At 34.4% G+C, this 23640-nt stretch overlaps 1 protein-coding gene across 1 annotated transcript in view; it reads left to right on the plus strand.

The window, feature by feature from the left end:
- epha4b (eph receptor A4b) overlaps nt 1-23640 on the plus strand; it is a 236552-nt gene that overhangs the window by 21049 nt on the left and 191863 nt on the right. The window contains exons 2-3 of the mRNA XM_056479332.1: nt 5853-5917; nt 17843-18503. Coding sequence (XP_056335307.1) covers nt 5853-5917; nt 17843-18503 — 726 coding nt within the window. The remainder of the gene's footprint in view (nt 1-5852; nt 5918-17842; nt 18504-23640) is intronic.

Consider the following 23640-nt stretch of genomic DNA (forward strand, 5'->3'; position numbering starts at 1 on the left):
TTCTGAAACAGGGTTGGGAAACTAACAGAGCAGTCCCACTAGATATTGTTTTAATCAAACCAAACCTGGCAAGTCTGAACTCACCCTTAAATTTTTGTTATTTCAGTCAGTGTCAGTGTGAATGTCCCATTATACTCTATGCTGATAATCTTAAAAAAGGCTAAATATCAGCCCATTTGTAAGCCTGACAACTCATGTATGTCAGATGATAACAAACATTTTCCTCTCCCCATGCTTCATGTAGAGATTCACTAATGCAAGGGACTAAAAGTGCAACAGATCAATGAATTATGATAAAAGTGTCGTATTTAATGATTTATCACAATAAAATCCTGAAGTGGACTCTAGCTTGTCTCTGGGGCATCCTGTTCCAGTAACATGGTCCTGTAGTCTCTCTGCTTTTTTTTTGCACATGTAAAATGCTGCCCGCCGATGATAATCAATACCCGAGCATGTTTGTTGGAAACCAAAACCATATGAAAAGCTCATGCAGTCTGGCGGCAGTAGACAACAGAGGCGTTCATGGGAAAAATGATTCACATTGTGCTGAGGGAAAACTGCATGTCTGCAGCAAACATGAAGCCTCTACTTGAAGGATGAGGTAAAACTCCTTATGGTATATTATCAGACAGTGATAACTGGAAGTGTGAGATCAGGCGTTGTGTAATTTGTTATAAGTGCGAGATGAGGCGAGATATGAATCTCACTGTAAAGTGTTTTGCTGGGATTGATCTGATATTGAGTCGTTGATGTCGGGTTTTGTTGGATGATGAATATGAGCTGAGCCGAGACACAAATGGCCAAGTTTTTCAGCTGAGAGAAATCAAGTCAAAGGGCTAGTTAGAGTTACAGATGTGGGCAAATTCATGTCTTTGGGGACAGAAAAACAAAACAAGAAGAAAAGTGAAAATGTTTATAACCAGTGTAATATTTTTTATTCTATCTGTCTGTCCGTCCGTCCGTCCGAACAGCTACCCATCCAGCCATACATACACCTACCCATCCATCAATCAATCAATCAATCAATCAATCAATCAATCAATCAATCAATCAATCAATCAATCAATCAATCAATCAATCAATCAATCAATCCATCCATCCATCCATCCATCCATCCATCCATCCATATACACACCAATCCATCTATCCATCCATACACCTACCCACCATCCATCAATCCATCCATACACACCTACCCATCCATCTATTCATCCACACACCTACCCATCAATCCATCCATCCCTTCCATCCACACACCTACCCATCCATCCATCCATCCATCCATCCATCCATCCATCCATCCATCCATCCATCTATCTATCCATCCATTTATCCATCCATCCATCCATATACTCACCTCCCCATCCATCCATCCATCCATCCATCCATCCATCCATCTACACACCTACCCATCCATCCATCCATCCATCCATCCATCTATATACACTCCTACCCATCCATCCATCCATCCATATATGCATCTACCCATGCATCCATCCATCTATATACACACCAACCCACACAGGCATATGTCCGTCCGTCCATCCATCCATCCATCCATCCATCCATCCATCCATCCATGCATGCATACATCCATACATACATACATACATACATACATACGTCCATATACACACTTATCTATCTATCCATCCATCCATCAATCCATCCATCCATGCACTTACTCATCCATCCATCCATCCATCCATCCATCCATTCACGCACCGACCCATCCATCCATCCATCCATAAACACACCTACCCATCCATCTATCCATCAATATATACACCTACCCATGCATCCATCCATCCATATACACACCCACCCATCAATCCATCCATCTATCCATATACACACCAACCCATCCATCCATACATACATCCATCCATACATCCATCCATCTATATACACACTTACCTATCCATCCATCCATCCGTCCATCCACCCTTCCATCCATCCATCCATCCATCTAAATGCAAGTGGTTTTATTGGAAACACCTTTAGACACAAAGTTGTGTTTGTGATTCCTCAGAGCAGAAGTGTGTTGGGTTTAGTTAAATAAAGTCTTCTGTTTCACCCTCGCAGGCTTTATCAGCAGCTCTTTGCGTAACCGATAAACAGTAACAGTCCTCCACCTGCGTTTTCAGCATCGTTGTCAGCTTTCTCCTCTTTCTGCTATTTGCCGATTGTTTATTCTGCTATTACACACCCAGATTAGTGGTTCTCATCAACCCGGTGGTTGCATTGTGGCAACTTCCACCCTCCATTGGACAGTGTGTTATTAAATACTTCAGTAATCAGAGGTTACACTATACAGACTATACAGAGAGGCTCTTTATCCATCGTGTGTGGTTTTAAAGAGTGACCTTTTCTGTAGAGAAAGCGAGCAAATGGCCTCAGCAAACACTCTGACACACTTTTGCAGCTTGTTTATTTATTTACAAATGTCACCTTCACCGGGGTGTAATGTGTTGCATCAGGCGTGGAGCTCTTTGGAAAAGCGCTTTTCATCAATCCAGAGGTTTTAGATGGAGATAGGAGAAAGGAGAGATTAATCTTTTGGAGAGAATTGATGAATGAGCTACTTTAATCTATGAATGTCTTTTTTAAAAACAGTATTTATGTTGTCTTCATATATTAATCATATGAGAGTACATAAACTTATTTAACTAAATTTTTATTTAATGTTTTCCACCTCTTTTTGGCCTTTAACTAAAGCTGTTTTGCTGCTCTACGTTAAGCATTGTTATGCAGTTGACCTTTTTTATCATTGGCTAATCTCTATGTAAAATGGCCAAGTGACATTCACAGCTCTGTGTCACCTCACTATTTGGACATTTTATGTTGTGTGCAGTTTGTGAGGTAGAGAAGATCCCCCGCACCACTTAAGGATTACAGTCAGCCTGAGGGAAAATATTTATGAAACATGACTCCATTAATCTTACACTAACACTGGACTGTCGCTGTAAATCAAGCACACTTCCCTTCCACACTCAACAGATAAAAAGATATGGCGGTAATACACTCATTCTATACCTTTTTCTTTACTCTAAGCAATTCTGGTTATAATTTTGAGAACATGTATGGTAAACAGGGTTATTGAACCACTTATAGGCCATAAATTGCGTGTGTGTTAATGTCATGCTATCCTACAGTATATGCTGTATTGACTGTAAATGTATTTCTTTCATTTAGGAAAAAAAAAACAAATTATGGTTTCGTAATTTTGATAAATGTAATTACATAAAAAAAACAATAATGAAATTAAAAAAATAAATTTGAACTTAACTTTGGTATCTATAACTGTATAGTAAGTAAACACTTAATTTGATTAATAATCTGGATTTACTGAATTTATTAGGCTTGAGTTTGAGTAAAATGTTTATTTTTTTAAATTTTAATATAAACAGGGTAGCTTTTTGTTGTTTTATAAAAAATCTATAATTATATACATACATACATACATACATACATACATACATACATACATACATACATTTGTAATTTTATGTAAATTTTAAAGAAATCTTATCAAACTGTATGCTTTAGTTTAAAACTACTTTAAAACATAAGTCAATGTTTTATCTTGTAAATCCAGAGAAACTGAGCATTTTCAAGTGGTCTCTTAATCATTTCATAGTTATAGACATGCTGTAGTATTAATTTAATTCTGTATTGTTTTATAAAGTTTATGTTACAACCCCAAATGTCTAGGGCTGAGGTTGAAACATAAGTTAAAGAAAATAAAAAAATCAACAGTTAACAGGTCATGATTTAATGACCCTTAATGAAGTACTTTTATTGTGAGAATAAAAGGGAAAATTTGTATTAACACAGTGTTTATAACCAATATATTTGTCCATATATCTGTCCATTGTTTCTCGTTCGTCCGTCCGTCCATCCATCCATCCATCCATCCATCCATCCATCCATCCATCCATCCATGTAAACATCAACCCCGCCATCCATCCATCCACCCATCCATCCATATGCACATAAACCCCTCCATCTGTCTATCCATCCATCCATCCATCCATCCATATTTATGATAAATATATTTGTCCGTCTATCTGTCAATTGTTTTCCATCCATCCATCCATCAATCCCCCCATCTGTCCATCCATCCATCCATCCATAGTATCTATAATGAATATATTTGTCCATCTATCTGTCTATTGTTTCCTATCCATCCATCCATACATCCACACACCTACCCATCCATCCATCCATCCCCCCATCTGTCCATCCATCCATCCATCCATAGTATCTATAATGAATATATTTGTCCATCTATCTGTCTATTGTTTCCCATCCATCCATCCATACATCCACACCTACCCATCCATTCATCCATCCATCCATAGTATTTATAATCAGTATATTTGTCTTATCTGTCTATTGTTTCCCATCCATCAGTCCATCCATCCATCCATGCATACATGCATACATTCATCCATACATCTATTCATACATCCATCCATACATATGGACATCAACCTGTCCATCCATATTATTTATTTATTCATTAATTCATTTTTTTCCACAGTGGAATAAACTGCCAACTTATCCAGTATATGTTTTACGCAGCAGATGCCCTTCTAGCTGCAACCATAGTATTTATAATCAATATATTTGTACATCGATCTGTCTATTTTTTTCCCATCCATCCATCCATCCATCCAAATACGCATCAACCACTACATCTCTCCATCTATCCATCCATTCATAGTATTTATAATCAATATATTTGTCCATCTGTCTATTGTTTCCCATCCATCCATCCATTCATCCATCCATACATCCATCCATAGTTTTAATTTAATTCTATACTGTTTTAGAAAGTTTATGTTATGACCCCAAATGTCTAGGGCTGAGGTCGAAACATAAGTTAAAGAAAACAAATAAATCAACAGTTAACAGGTTGTGATTTAATGACCTACAGGTTCTTTTATTGTGAAAATAAAAGGGAAAATTTTGTATTAACAGAAAACAATTAATAGGATTGCCACAAAAATAGGTTCAGGGCTGAGCAAGGCCAAAATAATTAACAAAAAGTTAACTAATCCACCCCGAAGATAACTTATTTAAGAAAATCAAAAGAAATACAGAAAAAAAACATTACAAATACTTCCCTTACTCCTTAAACCATAAAACATGAGAAAAATCCCTTCAACTTAAACGGCACTTAGCTCTTACAGCACTCAACTTGCAACTTTAGAAGTTAAGTTTTGTAGTTTTGTAACACTTAATCAAATCTCAAGTTTAGTTACTTTATATACATCCTCAATCTCAACATGAAAGAGGACAAAATAATCTGTAAAAGCCATGACCAATTTGTCTAAACTGTAGATCATAGCAAAAAACATGCAACTCTATATGTGAGATTTAAAAGAAACTAGCATAATAAATGAAATGGCTTCATAGATGGTTGGTTGATCCATTCTCCTCGACATTCACATACTCCTGAAATTAAAATGAAGCCGTCAATACGACGATCAAGGGCAAACCTTGTTTTGCTGTTGATGCCACGCAAGACATGAATGTGTTTTTATTGATATATCTGATTTCCAAAACAGTATTTCCCTCATAATTGGTTCCCAGCCTTGGGTCTTGTTGTTAGATGAACGAGGGCATTGTGGGAATGATTTAAACCCTAGGGTTATACTCTCGTCCCTCAGGCTAAAGACCTGATTGTCTGCAACTGCTCTGTGATTTACTTGCCAAATATGCAATCTCATCTAAAGCAGCTTGTTTTGCTCACAATATGTCACGAGGTTGAATGAACTTTAACAAATCATTGCTTCTTCTTCTTTTTTTCCCCTCTTCCCTATGTGCTCTTTCTCGACATCTAGTTACATTGCTGGACACAATGTCTGCTCTGGGAGACCTTGGTTGGGAGGCCTATCCAGCTGAAGGGGTGAGTAAAACAACCAATCAAACCCAAGGCACAAACACACAAGCCCACACAAATCCATTCAATCAATTCTGACTCCTGCAACCAGCCAAAATTATGGAGCATTTTGTCTCGGAGCTTGTTAAAAATGATTTGAACCATACATTGACTTTTTTTTTAAGTCAAAATAATCTGTGCTCCACTTTTGAACTCTTCATGCACATTTTTCTCTGCAAGCAATCATCTGTAATTATGTCGTCGCGTCTCGAATGTGTTGAAATTGCATATGGTTAAACGTGACCTGTGCATGTATATTCATAAGAGTAAATGTAGAGTACTGGAAACCAGGCTTTGTGCACGTTCTCAAGTTTTTACAAAATTAAGTCACTTTTTTTAATGTGTGAATTGTCGAATGTGGATTCAGGGTCAGATGTGAAGTCTAGTTAGGCATGTTCCATGTGGGAGTGAACTAAAGTCAATTGTTTTGGGGTTAAAATACTGAATGTTATAAGTCAATTTGGTAAGGTAATTCTTCTTGATCCTAGCTTGTGTATATTGCAAATGTGTCCATTGAACTTTAATGTGACCAAACATGAAAGATTGCTATTAATTTCAGCCGATTCCAATGCTATGACTTGATTGAATGCGCGTTATCAGTGGCTATCAGCTGAAAGATATGGGCAAGTAGGGGCTTTCTGTGCCTACTAGTAGGCTCAGAAGGCTGTTATCATTCATCCACATTGTTAATCAGCTATAGATCACATATGGCTGCGGCTGGAAGTTAATGAGAATTATTTATACAATTTATAAAATGTCCTATTAATTGTATTTTATTAACGTCTACCCCTACCCCAACCCTAAGCCCATCCATTACAGTGATGTAAAAACAGATCTGAATCTTCAGTCTTCTCTATTAGTATAGCTGATTAACCGTGCGGATGGATGATAACAGCCTTCTGAGCCTGCTGCAGAAGACCCCTACTGGCCCATATCTATCAGCTGATAGCCACTGATAATGCCCATTCAATCGAGTGATAACATTTGAAGAAAGTGGTTAATTTTATGTTTGCTGGAAGCTAAACATGCAATTGTGTGTTCTTGAAAAAAAGGCAATCCGGTGGAAAAAAGTTTCAATATGCATTCTTCAGTGTTTTTGCGTCCTTGTGTTCTCGTGTAAGGTCATCGTCGACTGCCAAAGTTCAGTTCTAAAAGTTCCTAGATGTGTTCCTGATATCGAGGATGCATCAAGTTCAGAGATATAGCTTATTTATCTCAGGCTTTTCTTCTAAGTGAGACGGTTAAAGTAAACATTACCATGAAATCTTAATAAAGGCATACACAATTTAAGGGTGTTTATTTGCTGAAATCCATATAAAAATCAGTTTGATTTGTATTATGCAATGTATATCTGTAAGACTTTTGTGCATGTTATATATTTTGAAAAGGAGAAAAACAATAAATTGTCGTATGAATGCTGTAATGTTTAAATATTTTTTGTTAAAAATACATAAAAAGGTCATGTACCATTAGGAAGATCACAGCACCTCATTTCCAGGGCCGGGTTAACATTCATTTCTGCAGTGACTCGGGAAACGCCTCTTTGCATTATGCTTTTTCTCGTCGATTATGTAAATTGTTCCTTTAGGTTTATTGCTGTTCAAAAACAGTGATGCCGGAATAATGAATAGCCCTGTTTTAGTCACCCATAAGGGTGTCAGACGTCCCAATTTTCCCAGGACAGTATATTATTTTTGCACTACCGTGAGAATTATCCAGTCAAAGGTAGGCTAACCAAGCTTGTCGTAGAACAAAAAAAAAATTCAAACAGTCTTTTTTTATTGATTAACTTGTACATGTTGTAACAGAAGCTGGGATAGGCGGAATCATGTTGAATGGACTCATAACTGAAGCAGTGAAGCAGTCTCGGCCGACAGTTACAGTCCACGTCGCATGCCCGCACAATCCTTACAACACACAATATAACCGAGACAGTGTGCGAACAAAACAAATAGCCCACAGCAGTTATCAAAATGTCTATCATTGCGGAGTATGCATTTCAAGTAAATACACCCGGTTATGCTTTACAGTTAGTCTATCTGAACTAGTTAGAAAGTAAACTTTTTTTATGAATGTTTACTTTGCCCCTTTTATGAAAATGTCAGAAATAATATGGAGTGATAAAACATTGGCTATATATAAATACTTTTGTTAGGTAAAAAAATAGAAGGGGGACCTTGTATTTGCTATAGCCCCAGGACCCAATGTGTTCTTAATCCGGCCCTGCTCATTTCTCACAGGACGCATTCTGTGTTCTCGCGGTCTCCCGACTTTCTTCCGAGGTGACCTGACAAGAACGGTCTTGGAATTAAGAAACAGCCATAGTGTATCTCAATGGATAAAGAAATGACCTTGTCTTGCCTTGCCTTAGAAATAATAACCTATTTTTTGATTCATATATTTTGGTCTATTTGAAAAGTATTCTATGTCTTTTTAGAGAGTCTAGATTTTGTTGAACTGACGGACAGTAAAAGTATATAGATTAGACAAATATCTGTGTTATTGCTGAATTATTTAATATCATTTTTATTTTATTTGTATTTTTTTCTTTCAAAGTTATTATGAGTTTATATAATATTCCTGTTGTATTTTATTTTTATTTATTTTTTGCTAAGCTGAACATTTAAACATTTGTCAATTTGTATGACAACATTTAAAATAAAAATAGTTGTTAAAAAAAAAGTTAGATATTTCCCCCAAGAGGCATTCATGTTCGGCTTAACACCAACTTAGCTACTTGCTTACTTCCAGTTTATTTGAGGAAGACGTCAAGATTAAGAGTCTCAAAAGCTGGAACACAATCCCCTGTGCCAGAGAACAGGAAAAAAAGGAGCCGTTTATTTGGAGTGAAAAAAGGCCTGTTCTGTCCTTTTTTTGATGCACCCGAAGTGGTCTAAAAATAATCGAGTTTGCGAAAACCATGTTGAGCTTAAAAGATAATCAATCTTTGGGATTTTACAGCCGCCTTTTAAATGATTTAATAGAGCCGTCAAAAGCTAGATCAGATTGCCCGTGCCCTACACGAGTGTGTCTACGAGACGGCTAAATATGGAGACGAACAAAATTTACATTTTAATTTATTTATTTTTTTTTTTTTGCTGGAAATAGTGTGACAGGCATGAAACCACGGTTCCAAAAAGATAAATATTACACTTGCATAACAGTGCACTGCATTGCATAACAGGCTGAAATGTTGTCAATAGCCTTCCTGACTGCGTCCTTTTTCCCGGGGAGAGCATGCGAACACTGAATGACATTTAAAATTGAAGTATTAAAGCAAAATACTCCAAGCATAATGCATCCTGCAAGCAGAGCTTCGGTTTAGATATTTGTCATGTTTAACAGTCAGTATTTCTTGCAGGTCTCTCACATTTCTATAGAGAAGATTAGCTTGTGTGAATGGCTTGGAGTGTTTGGATTGCTGTAGTGGAAGTGAACTGATCAGCAGCTCCTCAACAGATGAGTGGAGTATCTTTAGAGAGCAAGACTGGATTTCTGTTTGGATACTATCAGTGGTCTCACTTTACACAACATAGGCTCATTCTGAAAACGTAGCCCTATATACATTTCTGGAGAATGGGAATTATGTAGCCAGAAGTACATATGGCTGCATTTTGTCTTTAAAATAAACGCTACCGGGCAGTATGATGCCGTTCCTTTTCGCGCTTACCAGTTTGACCTGTAGCTCGCCATGTACATCGGTGGTATGTTTCAACCCACAATTGTCATGCCGGTTCCAGAGTATTGCATTGCATAACAAGCTGATATGTTGCCAATAAGCTACTCAAACTCCTCAGGATTTCTCATGCTTTTAACTTGCTATAATTATAGTAAATCTCTTTTGAGTCCAACTTGATCTTGTCTAGGCACTCTACTGTCACTGAAGCTGGATGGGCTCGGACTGCATTCACGACCTGCAAACCAATCCATATAAAAATATGATGGGGTCATTTTGTTCTTCCAACTATACTATGACATGATTAGATTTTTCATAAATGGGGACACTGAACATAGAGCTGAAATGCAGGACAAAATAGTGCATCTGAACACTATTTCCGAGACAACTGAGGAAGTTTGGGATGGGCAGTTTTATTATTAGCTGTTAAGAAAAAAATGAATAGGTTAAGATTTTTATATAATGTTTAGCCCGTCTTACAGAGCATGTGTTAGACATTTAAACAAAAAATAAAATAAAATAAAATAAAATAAAATAAAATAAAATAAAATAAAATAAAATAAAATAAAATAAAATAAAATAAAATAAAATAAAATAAAATAAAATAAAATAAAATAAAATAAAATAAAATAAAATAAAATAAAATAGGCATGACAGTTGTGGGTTGAAACATAATATTAAGGGTGAGCTTGTCCGAAAACCAAATCTGAAAATGCTTTGTAATTATAATATATTAAAAAATAATAAATAATTAAGTAATTTGGTAGGACTTTTTAAATAAAACTCAACAATGTTACTGATGTTAAAAACATAAGGCAATACAATAACCACCTTTTACTGATAGTAATTATGTATATAAATGTGTGCAATAATGTTCACTCTTCATCAGTCTTTACTATAGATTTTTTTTGGTAGCAATTTACAAGGTTGAATTAATTAATGTTAGTTAATGCATTTACTAACATGAACAAACAATGAACAATACATTTATTGCAGTATTTATCCATGTCAGTTAACATTAGTTAATGGAAATACAGTTGTTTATTGTTAGTTTATAACAAACGTTCCATTAACTAATATTAACAAGCATGAATTGATATTTAAATAATAAAGTATTGTCCATTATTGCTTTTATTATTAAACTCATTAATTAGCATTAACTAATGAAACATTAAAAAGTGACCAGATTTGTAATCCAAATTGTTAATTGAATTTATCTAATGACTAATGCTTAAACATCAAGAGTAAGATGTTGTTAAAGTCCCAACATTGACTTTCAGCATTACTCCATAATTAAAATATGTACTTTTCTATCAGCAAAAAACAAAACAAAAAAAAACGTACTTTTAAACATTATTAAAGTGGATAATATTCCATTTTTTTCACAGCAGCCAAATTTATCTGTGAATTAGCAGTTACTGAGAGGCCTGTTAATAGATTGGGATTCCACATGATGTCAGTTAAACTCTTCAGAGAGCATTCCTCCCTCTCCTAATGCCATATTTTCTTTAGATTCAGAGATAGCGGGAGTCTCTTTGTTTTGCTGGTGTGGCAGTTATTTAATGGGACTGAAGTGTAAGGCTAAATCAGGTCTCCCAGCTACGACTTGTGTTTCATACTTAAGGATTATCGTGGCGACCCGTGACCCACTGAACCCACCGACGGTGCGGCGTTGTGAAAAGCGGCTCACAGGAAAGCCGATGTGTTCCCAAAGCAGCCGCTTCACCTCCGTTAGATATTTACCTTACTGGCTCAACCGACTGCCACTTGACCCTCACAGGTCAAGACTAATACCGCTTTCCCTGTCCCAGATGTGGAAGGTTTGTTTTGGATAGCTTTTAAAACAGCCACGGTCGTTTTAGAGTATGTGTGCGTGCCTGTTACTAAAATAGAAAGGAGCAATTCACCTAGAGTGATAGAAAACAGGTAGTCCTAATAACATGTCCTTAAATAAGGGGGCCTTCTCCCTTAAAAAAAAAAAAAAAAACAGACGTCCTTTTAGGGATTTAAAGTCAATTGCACTTAAGTATCTTAAACTACCAGATGATTGTGGGCCCGCAATTAAGTTAAGCCAATGAAGGGCTAAGCAGACCCCCTGATCTGACATTTTTGCCTGGCTTCAAAGTGCAGGGATCCTGTGAAGGGTGACTGGGGAATGGAGTTAAGGTATTTCAGACGAGACTCTAGGGGAAGCGGCTAACTGGAGACGCTAATTAACAAGACGTCACACTTTTGACCGCTACATTGATTGAGAGTGGCTAAGCTTTACCTCCTGTCCAAATAACCTGCTTTTTTCCTTAACAATTGTGAGTGTGTGTTGAGCTGGACGTGGATTTATGAACGTCTCTGTGTGTCTTTTTTTTTTTTTTGGCTAGAGGTTAGCTAGTTTCGTGGACTAATAGATCAACTGCACATGGCCAATTTCATTTCAGATGTCATGGCACGCAAAAAAATGCGTAACTAAATTGTATATGTGTGTCTGGAGGTGCATAGTGTGTAACACAACCCTCTAGACTTTTGTACAACCACCCATCTGTGGTAAAATACTTCAGGAATTGAGACAAAGAAACTTTCCGTAGCGGTTGGGTTCAGACCGGCTCTTGAAGATAAATAAACAGAAAGGCATAAACCTGCCTTTATCCCTTTATAAATATTCCTTCAGATGTCATAATTATTGCACTCGAAGGGAAAGAACGTGCACGAGACGTTTAGTGGCTGTGTCACTTTGATCTGCAATGTCCGCCCATTCCCACCAGTCAGCATATGGCTCAGTTTAAAGCCAAACTGCGCTGGTAATTGACCTCCGAGCCTCGATCACTTTTTTTTTTTTTTTTAAAGCTATAAGCTAATGGCAACTTGTCATAAACGCTCTCATTGTGTTATGACATCATGCGCTCCAGACTGTGCTGTCGCAGAGTATAAAATACTTTATACTTTACATCAAATGCGCTGATGTGGAAAATGTCTCTATTTTATGTACTTTTGTCTCCTTGAGCATTTGTTTAAATGTGCTCTCATATTCAGCTGCCAGTCACTTTAAGGGTTTTTTAAAAGTATTTGCTAACCCTGTAAAAAAGAAAATGTTATCATTATTTACCCAAATCCATTTGACTTCTTTTGTGCTCCCTTTGCTGTGATTTATGCATTGGTTGCACTTTGGTATTCAAATGTGATTATTGAAGATGGTTGCAAGGGAAGGAAACAAACAGGAAACAAAAGCCTGTAAAAGTCTATTATTTTGGAAGTCTCATGAATGCTTTTTATGCTGGTTTTGTATCAACCTATTATTAAAAACATGTCAAAGAAGACAAAGATGTAATATGAAAGGAAAGGTTTCTACACTGTAAAAAATCCAACTTAAAAAAAAAAGTTTAAATTACTTGTTTTTATGTTTTTTTTTTTGGTTTGGCAAAAATCAGTAAAAATGTCTGTGCACATTTACACATTTACTTAACCTAAATTAAAATTTTGTTCATTAAGTTAAAAAGATTACCCAAAAAAGCTTCTGCCAATTTGTTACTTTAAGTTGAGATAATCTCAGACCTCCTCACTTGAAAAAATAAAGGTTGCAGTATTTCTAACCCTAACAACAATGACAAAAATAAAAGTAACACCAATAATCATTTTAATGTCACTATTATTAACAACAACAACATACTACTACAATAATGCAAACATAATTTGAAATTATTACTCATTTGTTACTCATTTCAAGGAAATTTTCACAGTATGTCTGTATACTGTTTCATATATAATAATATTTTATTTCGGCTAGAATAAAAGCAGTTTTACATTTTTTAAAACCATTTTAAGGTCAAAATTATTAGCCCCATTATATTTTTTTTCATCACACAATAACTTGCCTAATTACCCTAACCTGCCTAGTTAACCTAATTAACCTAGTTAACCTTCAAATGTCATTTTAGGCTGTATAAAAGTGTCTTGGAAAATATCTAGTAAAATATTATTTACTGTCATCATGGCAAAGATAAAATAAATCAGTTATTAGAAATGAGTTAGTAAAACTATTATGTTAAGAAATGTGTTGAAAAAAAAAACTTCTCTCCATTAAACAGAAATGGAGGTAAAAATAAACAGGGGGGCTAATAATTCTGACTAACTATATATGAAAGTTTTTTCCCTAACAAAAAAAAAATGAAAATTCAAATCCCTAAAAAGATCAAATAATAAATCGATCTTTCAAAACACCTTTTTCAATTCAATTCACCTTTATTTGTATAGCGCTTTTACAATGTAGATTGTGTCAAAGCAGCTTCACATAAAAGGTCATAGTAAATTGGAACAGTGTAGTTCAGTTTGTAGTGTTTAAGTTCAGTTCAGTTTAGCTCAGTTCAGTGTGGTTTAATAATCACTACTGAGAGTCCAAACACTGAAGAGCAAATCCAACGAAGAGCAAATCCTACCCAAATGACACATCAAATGCTCCAACTATTATTCAACAGCACAGACACACACACACCAGTTGCTGAGTCTTGTTTATCTGTCTATGTGAGCATTTCGACGCATTTTCCTTGCCTTGCCTTGCCTTTTCTTGTTCTGACCCTCGCTTTGTTTTGTTTGTTTATGTTGCTTTCTGTCTGCCTTTTGACTATTGGCCTGTGTATTGACCACATCTCTGGATTCATCTGTTTGCTCCTAAATTGACTGTTGCTTGCCTAACCATTCTCTGCATAATAAACCCTGCACTTGGATCCGCACCTCCGTTGTCAGCATCCCACTTCACATTACAGAACATTTTTGTTCTAATGAAGTCTCCAGCTCACTGTAATAGAAAAAGTGCTGATTGTCCTCTTTTTTCTTTTCCATAGAAGTGAAAAAAGTCATGAAGGAACATTGTGGTAGTGATGACAGTGATAACAATGTTAATGAATTTTGTAAATTGCACAGTATTTAACTGTAATATGAACTGTATTTTACTGTAGGACAGCAATGCAGTATGTTACTGTATTTTAAAGTTTCATTGTAAAACATACTATATATTTCACAGTAAAAATAGTCATTTAATACTGTAAATGCATATACTACAAGATAAATGGTGCTGTAAATGTATGTAAATACAGTATTTTTGCTGTAATTGATTTACAGTAAGTTACCTGCGAACTGCCAGTCAGTTACTGTAGATTCTACAGGAAAATGTTAACAGTGAATTCCTCAGAGAAGAACAGTGCTTTTATAAAAGAACCAACCATGACGTTCCCTGTCCTCTTGCAGTCACAGCGGATTGCTCCCATCATGCACTGTTCAAGAAATCTTGAGCAGAAATGATGAGGAATGCCTTCGAGTGGTAAGCTCAAGTGGTCAAGCAACGATTCAAGCACTAAATGCGTAGTATTTGAAGTCTAGTATGTTATTCGCTGATTGATCAGCAGCTCGAATGAATCCTTAGAATCACTTAGAACAGAGCCGGCGGTGCTCCAGCTCATCTCTGAGGCAAATTATACAGAGAAGGAATAGAATTTATTGAAGCAAATCAGAATCTTTTTTGAGAAGCAGCCGCTCAAGAAATTGCCCACCCCTCCAAGACTCATAGGATGGTTTATTTTCGCTCCCTTTAAGGAGTGAAATGTTACTTATGCATGAAGTGTTCCAAATGAAGGAACCTTAGACAAGTGGAAGCAGATGGCATGAGATGATGGGAGACGAGTCCCTCAAAGATACTGTGTCTACTGCTGCCTATACAACTGACACTCACATACACACATACAGATGTCTAACTTAACTGCACATATCTATGGGTTCAATAAATGTACATTGAACCTTTGCATTATAATATGCATGAACATATAGATAAAAATAAGCAAAAAAAAAAAAAAATAAGATGGTTTACAGAAGAAGTGAAGTGTAATTTAATTTAGTTTAACAACCTTGTCATGTAAATTTAGAACAATAATCATTTGGTTACAGAATAAAAGACTTTACTATATGGTTTGCCGCTGCTCTTATTAAACTACTTGGTTTACTTGTCTTATCCATTTGTCAAAATTAAATATTATTAATAAATTAATTAATTAAAAATGTATTAAATTAAAATATGGTAGATATATAGTGAAAATATATAATAGTAATTATAGTGAATATTGTAAATATTCTGTAAATATTTTAGTATGTACAGGCCAGAATAAGAATGTTTTAATTCTTTACATAAACATTTTTCCCTGAATAATTATTTAATTAGTTAATTAATTAAATAATTATTTTAACCACATTTTTGCATTTTTTTATCTTCATAAAAGATTTTTGAAACATATAAAGTGAAAACTTACAACTATACATGTCTGTACACACATATTTGTTTAATGATTTTTTAAATAAATTTAATGAATTATTAATATTATCATAATATTACTGTATTATAATTTATTTATTATAATATTATTGAAATACATTAATAATAATTCTTCCTTCATTTATCTGAGACAGCTATTATTGTTTAATTTAAATTATTATTTCTTATAATTTTATATAATTCATGCAATGACATCTATGTACATTTTAATGAATTATGTTTCTTTATTTTATTGTTTATTGGATTTTAGAATTTTTGTTGAATAGAAGGTTCCAAAAAGTAATACGGAACTTGTGTAAAATGGTGCTTTGTAACAAAGTAAAAATATGTACAGTCTTATTAAGTCAATTTAATGTATCTTATAAAAGTATTAGTTTCTTTACAAAAAAATGTCACACACAAACACGTTGGCATCGGTGGTTCAGGGACTCTCTATTGGCATAATGCATTTTAACCTTTTAACTACCCCACTAGGAAAAAAATGTTTGGATTGCATTTCTAAACTCCTAATGTCGCTAGTTAACACACTCAATGTATTTTTTTCAACACACCCTATAAATACCAAATGGTTGATATGTCGGTTTATGGTAAAAAGTACCGGGCTTAATACATATACTATGAAAAATCTGAAAATATGAAGTGTAAGACCAATTTATTTAAAAAAAAATATTCAAAATAAAACATTTTTGAATACTAAATCACATTTATTTTTTGAAGTATGCCATAAAACATTTCAGATTCTAATTTAACATGCTTTCTTGTTTTTTTTTTTTTTATACAATAAAACCAAAATCAAGTGTAGTAGTGCAACATGAAGTTTGTTAGATTTTTATGTAAACCAACAATGCTGTGTGTGTAAACCAATATTTAAAACAGTCATTCTTTAAATGACTTAACAGTCAGTATTTAAACAGTAAAAAAATGGGGCAGTCAAAGGGTTAAACAGAAAAAAAAACTGCATATTATATGTCCCTAGACCTAAACCCAACCCTCACAGAAAGTTTGTGGCAAAATTTAAATGGCAAAAGACATTAAGCATGCTTTCAAAGTGTTTTGAATTACAAGGACAATGGGCATGTCCTCGTAAACCAGCATAATAGAGTACAACTAGGTTGTATTATTGAAAAAAAAAACTGTTCTTGTAAAACACTAAAACCAGTACACACTAAGGGTTGAACAACTTTAGATTTTTGGAGGTCGATTTTTATGTTATCAAAGTCAAGTCGATGTCGACTAGTCGCTGGTGATGTCTTCAATAGAACACTAGATGCAAATGTTTTGAAACATGGCACACAATTTGCTATTTATTTGCAGGAAATATATTGACATGCCGTTTGAAAGCCCAAAACACATTGCAAAAACAATACAACATAACCAGCGACTCATTTTAGTGCCAAACAAATGCATTGTCAACTCTTTCATATTGTTGATAATGCAGTATTAGCACCCGGGCTAATTTTACTGCTAGGTTAATGCAGTTAACACACTGACCACTGCACATTCTAGTAAGAATGTTACAATAACAGATATTTTTGTCCAAAAGTAACGCATGTGTCATCAGCACACAGATTCATGTGAAGTTTTTTCATAACGCTCGAAAGACAAAGGCTTTACCGTTAAGCCTTATTACACCATCAGAGTCTTGCTCAGACGTATATTTTACCACAATGATAGTGTGTGCTAGAAAGCTCAAGTTGGTCGTTTTTCATGGTAACTGCTCATGCTGGCTAGTCGATTAGTCGGTTTAACCCCTAATACACACACACATACACTTTTTTTAAATATATATTTAAAACACTGATTCCACAAAATAACTTAGAGAGACATATATTTCACCAGTTGTATCAAAACTCTGACACAATCTAGTCCATTTTTTCCTGAGAATAATCATTTCTCTGTCCATTTTCAGTGGGAGGAGATCAGCGTGATGGATGAGAGAAACACCCCGATGCGTTCCTACCAGGTGTGCAACGTGATGGAGGCCAATCAGAACAACTGGCTCCGCACTCGGCACATCGCACGGGAAGGAGCCCAGCGGGTCTACATCGAGATCAAGTTCACCCTGCGTGACTGCAACAGCCTGCCAGGAGTCCCCGGCACCTGCAAAGAAACCTTCAACATGTACTACTACGAGTCCAACAACCCCAACCTGTGGTTTATCAAGGAGAGCCAGTACATAAAGATCGACACCATTGCGGCAGACGAGAGCTTCACGCAGACCGACGTTGGCGATCGGGTCATGAAACTAAACACGGAAATCCGGGACATCAATAACTTGAGCAAGAAGGGTTTTTATCTGGCTTTCCAAGACGTCGGAGCCTGCATCGCGCTGGTGTCTCTGAGGGTCTTTTATAAGAAGTGTCCTCTGGCGGTGTTGAACTTGGCCCAGTTTCCTGATACGGTGACTGGAGGAGATTCCGCTTTGGTGGAGGTTAGAGGGTCTTGTGTGAATGATTCGGAGGAGTTCGAGGCTCCGAGGATGTACTGCAGTGGAGATGGGGGATGGCTGGTGCCTATCGGACGCTGTGTCTGCAAGCCGGGCTTCGAGGAGAATAAGGACTACTGTCAGGGTAAGTTGAAGATTCAGTGGATTTTACTGCTCTGTTGGGAATGTATGATGTGCAGTGACACCAAAAAAGTATTTGGAAACTTTTTTATATAATGTTTTGAATGGCTTTTATTACACATTCATATTATACTTCAAAACCTAGGGTGCGTACAGTAGTATTGTTTGGATATTACATGTTTTTTGTATTTAATTTAATTAAATACACAAGTATTGTGTATTTAATTGTGTATCTTTATTTTTTTTTATGTATCATTGATTATAAAAAGGTAAAACACTAACTAATTTTGTAATTCCTATAGAGTAAGTCCAAAAGTAATGTCCAATTTATACTGTATGTTGTTAAAATTATAGGATTTATGAGGTATAAGTTTGAGTAAAATATAAGTCTTTGTTTTGATCTATAAATGTTTGATAACATTGCTTTCAAATTTAAAATATAAAATATTATTGGCACACTGTAAAAACAATATGTTTTTGTTACCTTAACTTACTTTAAGACAGTTTGATGAGTAGAAAAGCTAATTTGATTCAACAAAAAAATCAAGGCTGCAAGAATTGTGCAGCTTTTTCCTCTAGAAAAGAGCGATTGGTCATAATAGGAAGTGCTTTCATTCATTGTGATTTAAAATTGAGGATCAAATAAAATAAAACTTCAAATATTATGGAGTCAATATACAGGGCCGTCTAAATACTTGCAAAATAAGTACTATAAGACGGGTTTTGCAAAGGCAATGCCATAAAAAATGTTTTGCAAATATATATAGTTTTTTTATTGCAAATATTTTAGTTGTTTGGCACTGCTTGACATGCGCTGCATAAAACAAATGTGGATGGTGGTTCATTCCGCTGTGGCGAACCCAGATTAATAAAGGGACTAAGCCGACAAGAAAATGAATGAATGAATGAATGCACTGCTTGATTTTTCTTTTTTGTTTACAAATTTCATTTTTATTTCTCAAAACTTATTTTTCCCTTTGCAGTTCTTTCTTTTAGTAAGCAAAATGTATTTTTATTTCTCAAAAATTAAGTTTCGCTTTGCAGTTTTTGGAGATTTGCATTTATTTATTTATTTATTTTTTTATTTTTTGCTTAGTACTTTATTTTTTGTTTGCTAATTTTTTTTTATTTAGCAAGTATTTATATGGTCCTAGATTGACTCCATAAAATATTGATTTTGTAACTCTTCTTATTTTAAAAGATTAGTATTGTGTTGCCTAAAATTCTATTTAAATGTTAAAAAACATGCCACATTTCTATTTTATGCAAGAAAATGTTCAAAGATTTTATTCCAAATTTAGAGAAAATGTTATCTATGTTATATCAGTTTATATAATATATCACATCAGTCTGATGACTAGAAAAGTTAGTTTGATTCAGTTTTAAAAATGAAGGCAGCAATAATCGTGCAACTTTTTTCCTCTAGAAAAGAGCTGTTGGTCATAATAAGATATGTTTTCATTCATTGTGATTAAAAATTGAGGATTAAATATAATAGTAGGTCAATTATCGATTTCGTAACTCTTCTGAATATAAAACATTAGTTTTGTGTTGCCTAAAAATCTATTTAATTTTTTTAAATTTTTATGCAAGAAAATGTTCAAATCTTTTTTATTTCAAATTTATAAAAATTGTTAAACTACATTATATCAGTTCATATAATAAATCATATCAGTCTGATGACTAGAGAAGTTCATTTGAAGAGTTCAGATGCAAAAACCTCTAAGTGCCATCTGGGGTTTTCTTCTACAATTTTCTCACCCTCTTATGTTTATGTTCAGTTATTTCATGTTAAAGGCAATAAAAATATATATTTTTTGCCATAAAAGCAAAATTACTGAACCTAGACGAGCCTGAAAGAAATGCTCATTTTAGAAGACAATATCAGATGGCACTTAGATGTTTTTTATCTGAACTCTTCATTTGATTCAACTTAAAAAAATGAAGGCAGCAATAATCCTGCAGCTTTTTCCTCTAGAAAATAACTATTTGTCATAAAAGAAATGTTTTCATTCATTGTGATTTAAAATTGAGAATAAAAAAAAAAAATAGGTGAAGTATTGATTTTGTAACTCTACTGAATTTAAAACATTACTATTGTCTTGCCTAAAAATCAGTTTAATTTTGTTTTGAAAACATGCCACATTTTTATTTTATTCAGGAAAGTGTTTTAACGGTTTTATTTCAAATTTCAAGAAAATGTTATACTATATTATATTTCAACTATAAATCGTAAACCTTGTGATTGATTAGTATTTTCTTTTTTTCCAAAGCTGTTTGAATTATATTCAACAATATTCGTTTATTTTGAGTTTGGCTGAAGTCACAAATACTTTTTAGGTACTCTGTTTAACAAAATACAAGTTTCTCTGTCTCTGTTGGTGGATTTAATGGATATTATTACACATTCTGCTTTGACGAAACTGAGAAAATATCCTCTATCTGTTTTTTCTCTTCAGTTGCAGTCTCATTGTTTGCTTCTGAAATATGTGTGCGTGTGTGCATTTGTGAGCAAATGCAAATACATTTGCAATGAAAGTAGCTGAGGGCTTTAGTGACTCATTCAGATTCACTCTGTGCCTCGGTTGTCTGTGTTCGGGAAGGTAGTTGTGCTCCAGGATACAAATTATTGAGACATAGCATTGCACAGACTATCTGTTCTGTTTACTTGCTCTGCAAATCCATAGGCCTCCAGCAGGCAGTCTTGCTTGTATTGTGTGTTTGTGTGTGTGTGAGTTTGTAAAAGTTTGCTCCAAAGAAGCCAGCTGTTGAGTTTGATTATTTTCGAATCGGTTTACTTTTTGCCTTGTTTAAAGGTAACTGTACCATAAAACAACAAATCGTGTTGATCTGTTGGGTTAATACTGAAGTTATGTTAAAGTTTTAACAGGGCATCTGCTCTGTTTGTTAAAACTTATTTTGACAAATGAAGTATGATTGTTTTGCACATTTATTTGTGTGTATGTGTCTGTGTGTGAGTGAGTGAGTGAGTGAAAAAGAGAAAAAGAGAAAAAGAGATTTTTATTTATTTATTTATTTATTTATTTATTTATTTATTTATTTATGTTGTTTTATTATTATTATTATTATTATTATTATTATTATTATTATACTATATATTATAATACTATACTACTATTTACTGTGTATACTATGTTTTTTTAAATATATATGTTCTTTTTAAAGTAAATTTTATAACTGCTTTGGCAATACATTTGTAACATTTGTCATGGCAATAAATTGTTATTCAGTTGAATAGAGAGAGAGAGAGAGAGAGAGAGAGAGAGAGAGAGAGAGAGAGAGAGAGAGAGAGAGAGAGAGAGAGAGAGAGAGAGAGAGAGAGAGAGAGAGAGAGAGAGAGAGCAAGCAAGCAGAACTTAATCAGGGCAGAACTTAATATTATTCATGACCCTTCCAAATATGGTCAATAAGAACCTTCTCATTCTGTGGGTTTGCTAAGATGAGCACATATAACAACTTCTGGATAATTTCCAAACTTCCCAAAGCTACATACCTAATATGTAGATATCAAAGAGCGATTCAACTTTTTTAAATTCAAGCAGTATTTGGCACCATTAAATAATTTCATTAATCAAACATGTTATTCAAAAGGTGTTTGAACATAAAGAACTTGACTGGTAAGACCATATGGTAAAACACACACACACACATATATCGTAATATATTACAAAAAATATACAAAAACATATTAAAAATATGCTTACATAAATAGATTTTCTACAAATGAAGAGTTTAGATACAAAAATCTCTAAATGCTGTCTGAAATTTTCCTCTAAAATGAGCATTTTTAACGAGGCTTCTCTGTGTATTTTCCGTAATATGACTTTTATAGTAAAGAATAAGTTCTTTTCCTGGTCTTTAAAGTGAAATATCTCAATATAAACAAAGGAGGCTGAGAAAAAATTTAATTTTTGATTAAAATTTCAGACAGCACTTAGAGGTTTTTGCATCTGAAATCTTCAAATATTTATATTACATATGTAATGTATTTATATTATGAGAGAGTGATAGAGACAGAGAGAGCAAGCACTGGGGGCTGCATCAGAGCAGAACTCAATAATATTCATGACTCTTCCAAATATGGTCAATAAGGACCTTCTGATTCTGTGGATTTTTTATAGGGTAATAGATGAGCATATAAAACAATTTCTGGATAATTTTTAAATTCCCTAAGCTACATACCTAATATGTAGATATAAGAGAACAAACCTTTTTTAATTGAACCAGTATTTGTCACCATTAAATAGTTTCATTAATAAAACATGTTCTTCAAATGGTGCTTGAACATAAAGAACCTGACAGGACAGACCATATGGTAAAACTGATTTATATATATATATATATATCTTGATATATTACAAAAATATACTAAAACATTTTAAAATATGCTACATAAATATATTTTCTACAAAATATTGAATCTCTATTTACTTTCTATTGTAAGGTTGGATATGTATTTTCTTCACTGCCAACATAAAAGATACATTTTATTGAGCCTTACTGGATTTAAGTGCATATTTGTGTGATGTCTATTGCTAATTATATACTAAATGCCATATGTTCAAACATCTATATCCGCCGAGATCATATTAGCTTTAATAACCCCTAAATCATTGTTCTCTTTCCATCTTATGTTTTGCATAGCCTGCAAACACACTGCAACATAAAAAGGAAACATCCAGCAACCCACACATGCTCTCACAGGTTCAAACCTCTTGTCGATTGAATCCGCCGCTCTTCTGCAAACTCCTACTTATCTTTATTTATGTGCCGGTAGCATCATTTGTGCTGCGACGCTTCTTTTATCAACTCGGACAGAAAGTGGAGTAGAAAGTGAGGAAAGCATGACAGGCTCTTGTGAAGCAGTTGTGCGGCTGTTGTTGTCGTTCTCTTTGTGCGTTTTGGCTGTTTCTCGTCTAATGGTTGCTGAGTGGCTTCATGTTGTTTGCTAATGGATGAGCAGGAGTGACACTGAGGGACCTGCTGAGGAGATAATGACAGCACCTTCATCATGAAATGTTGGCAGATTTCATACACTCACATGATGAAATCATCTCCATTTTTTTCTATGTTAAATATGTTGATTTTAGATTTTTTAAATCCTCTGGTTAAATTTAGAT

The sequence above is a fragment of the Danio aesculapii genome, chromosome 2 (genome assembly GCF_903798145.1).
Source record: "Danio aesculapii chromosome 2, fDanAes4.1, whole genome shotgun sequence".
In the NCBI taxonomy this organism is placed as follows: domain Eukaryota; kingdom Metazoa; phylum Chordata; class Actinopteri; order Cypriniformes; family Danionidae; genus Danio; species Danio aesculapii.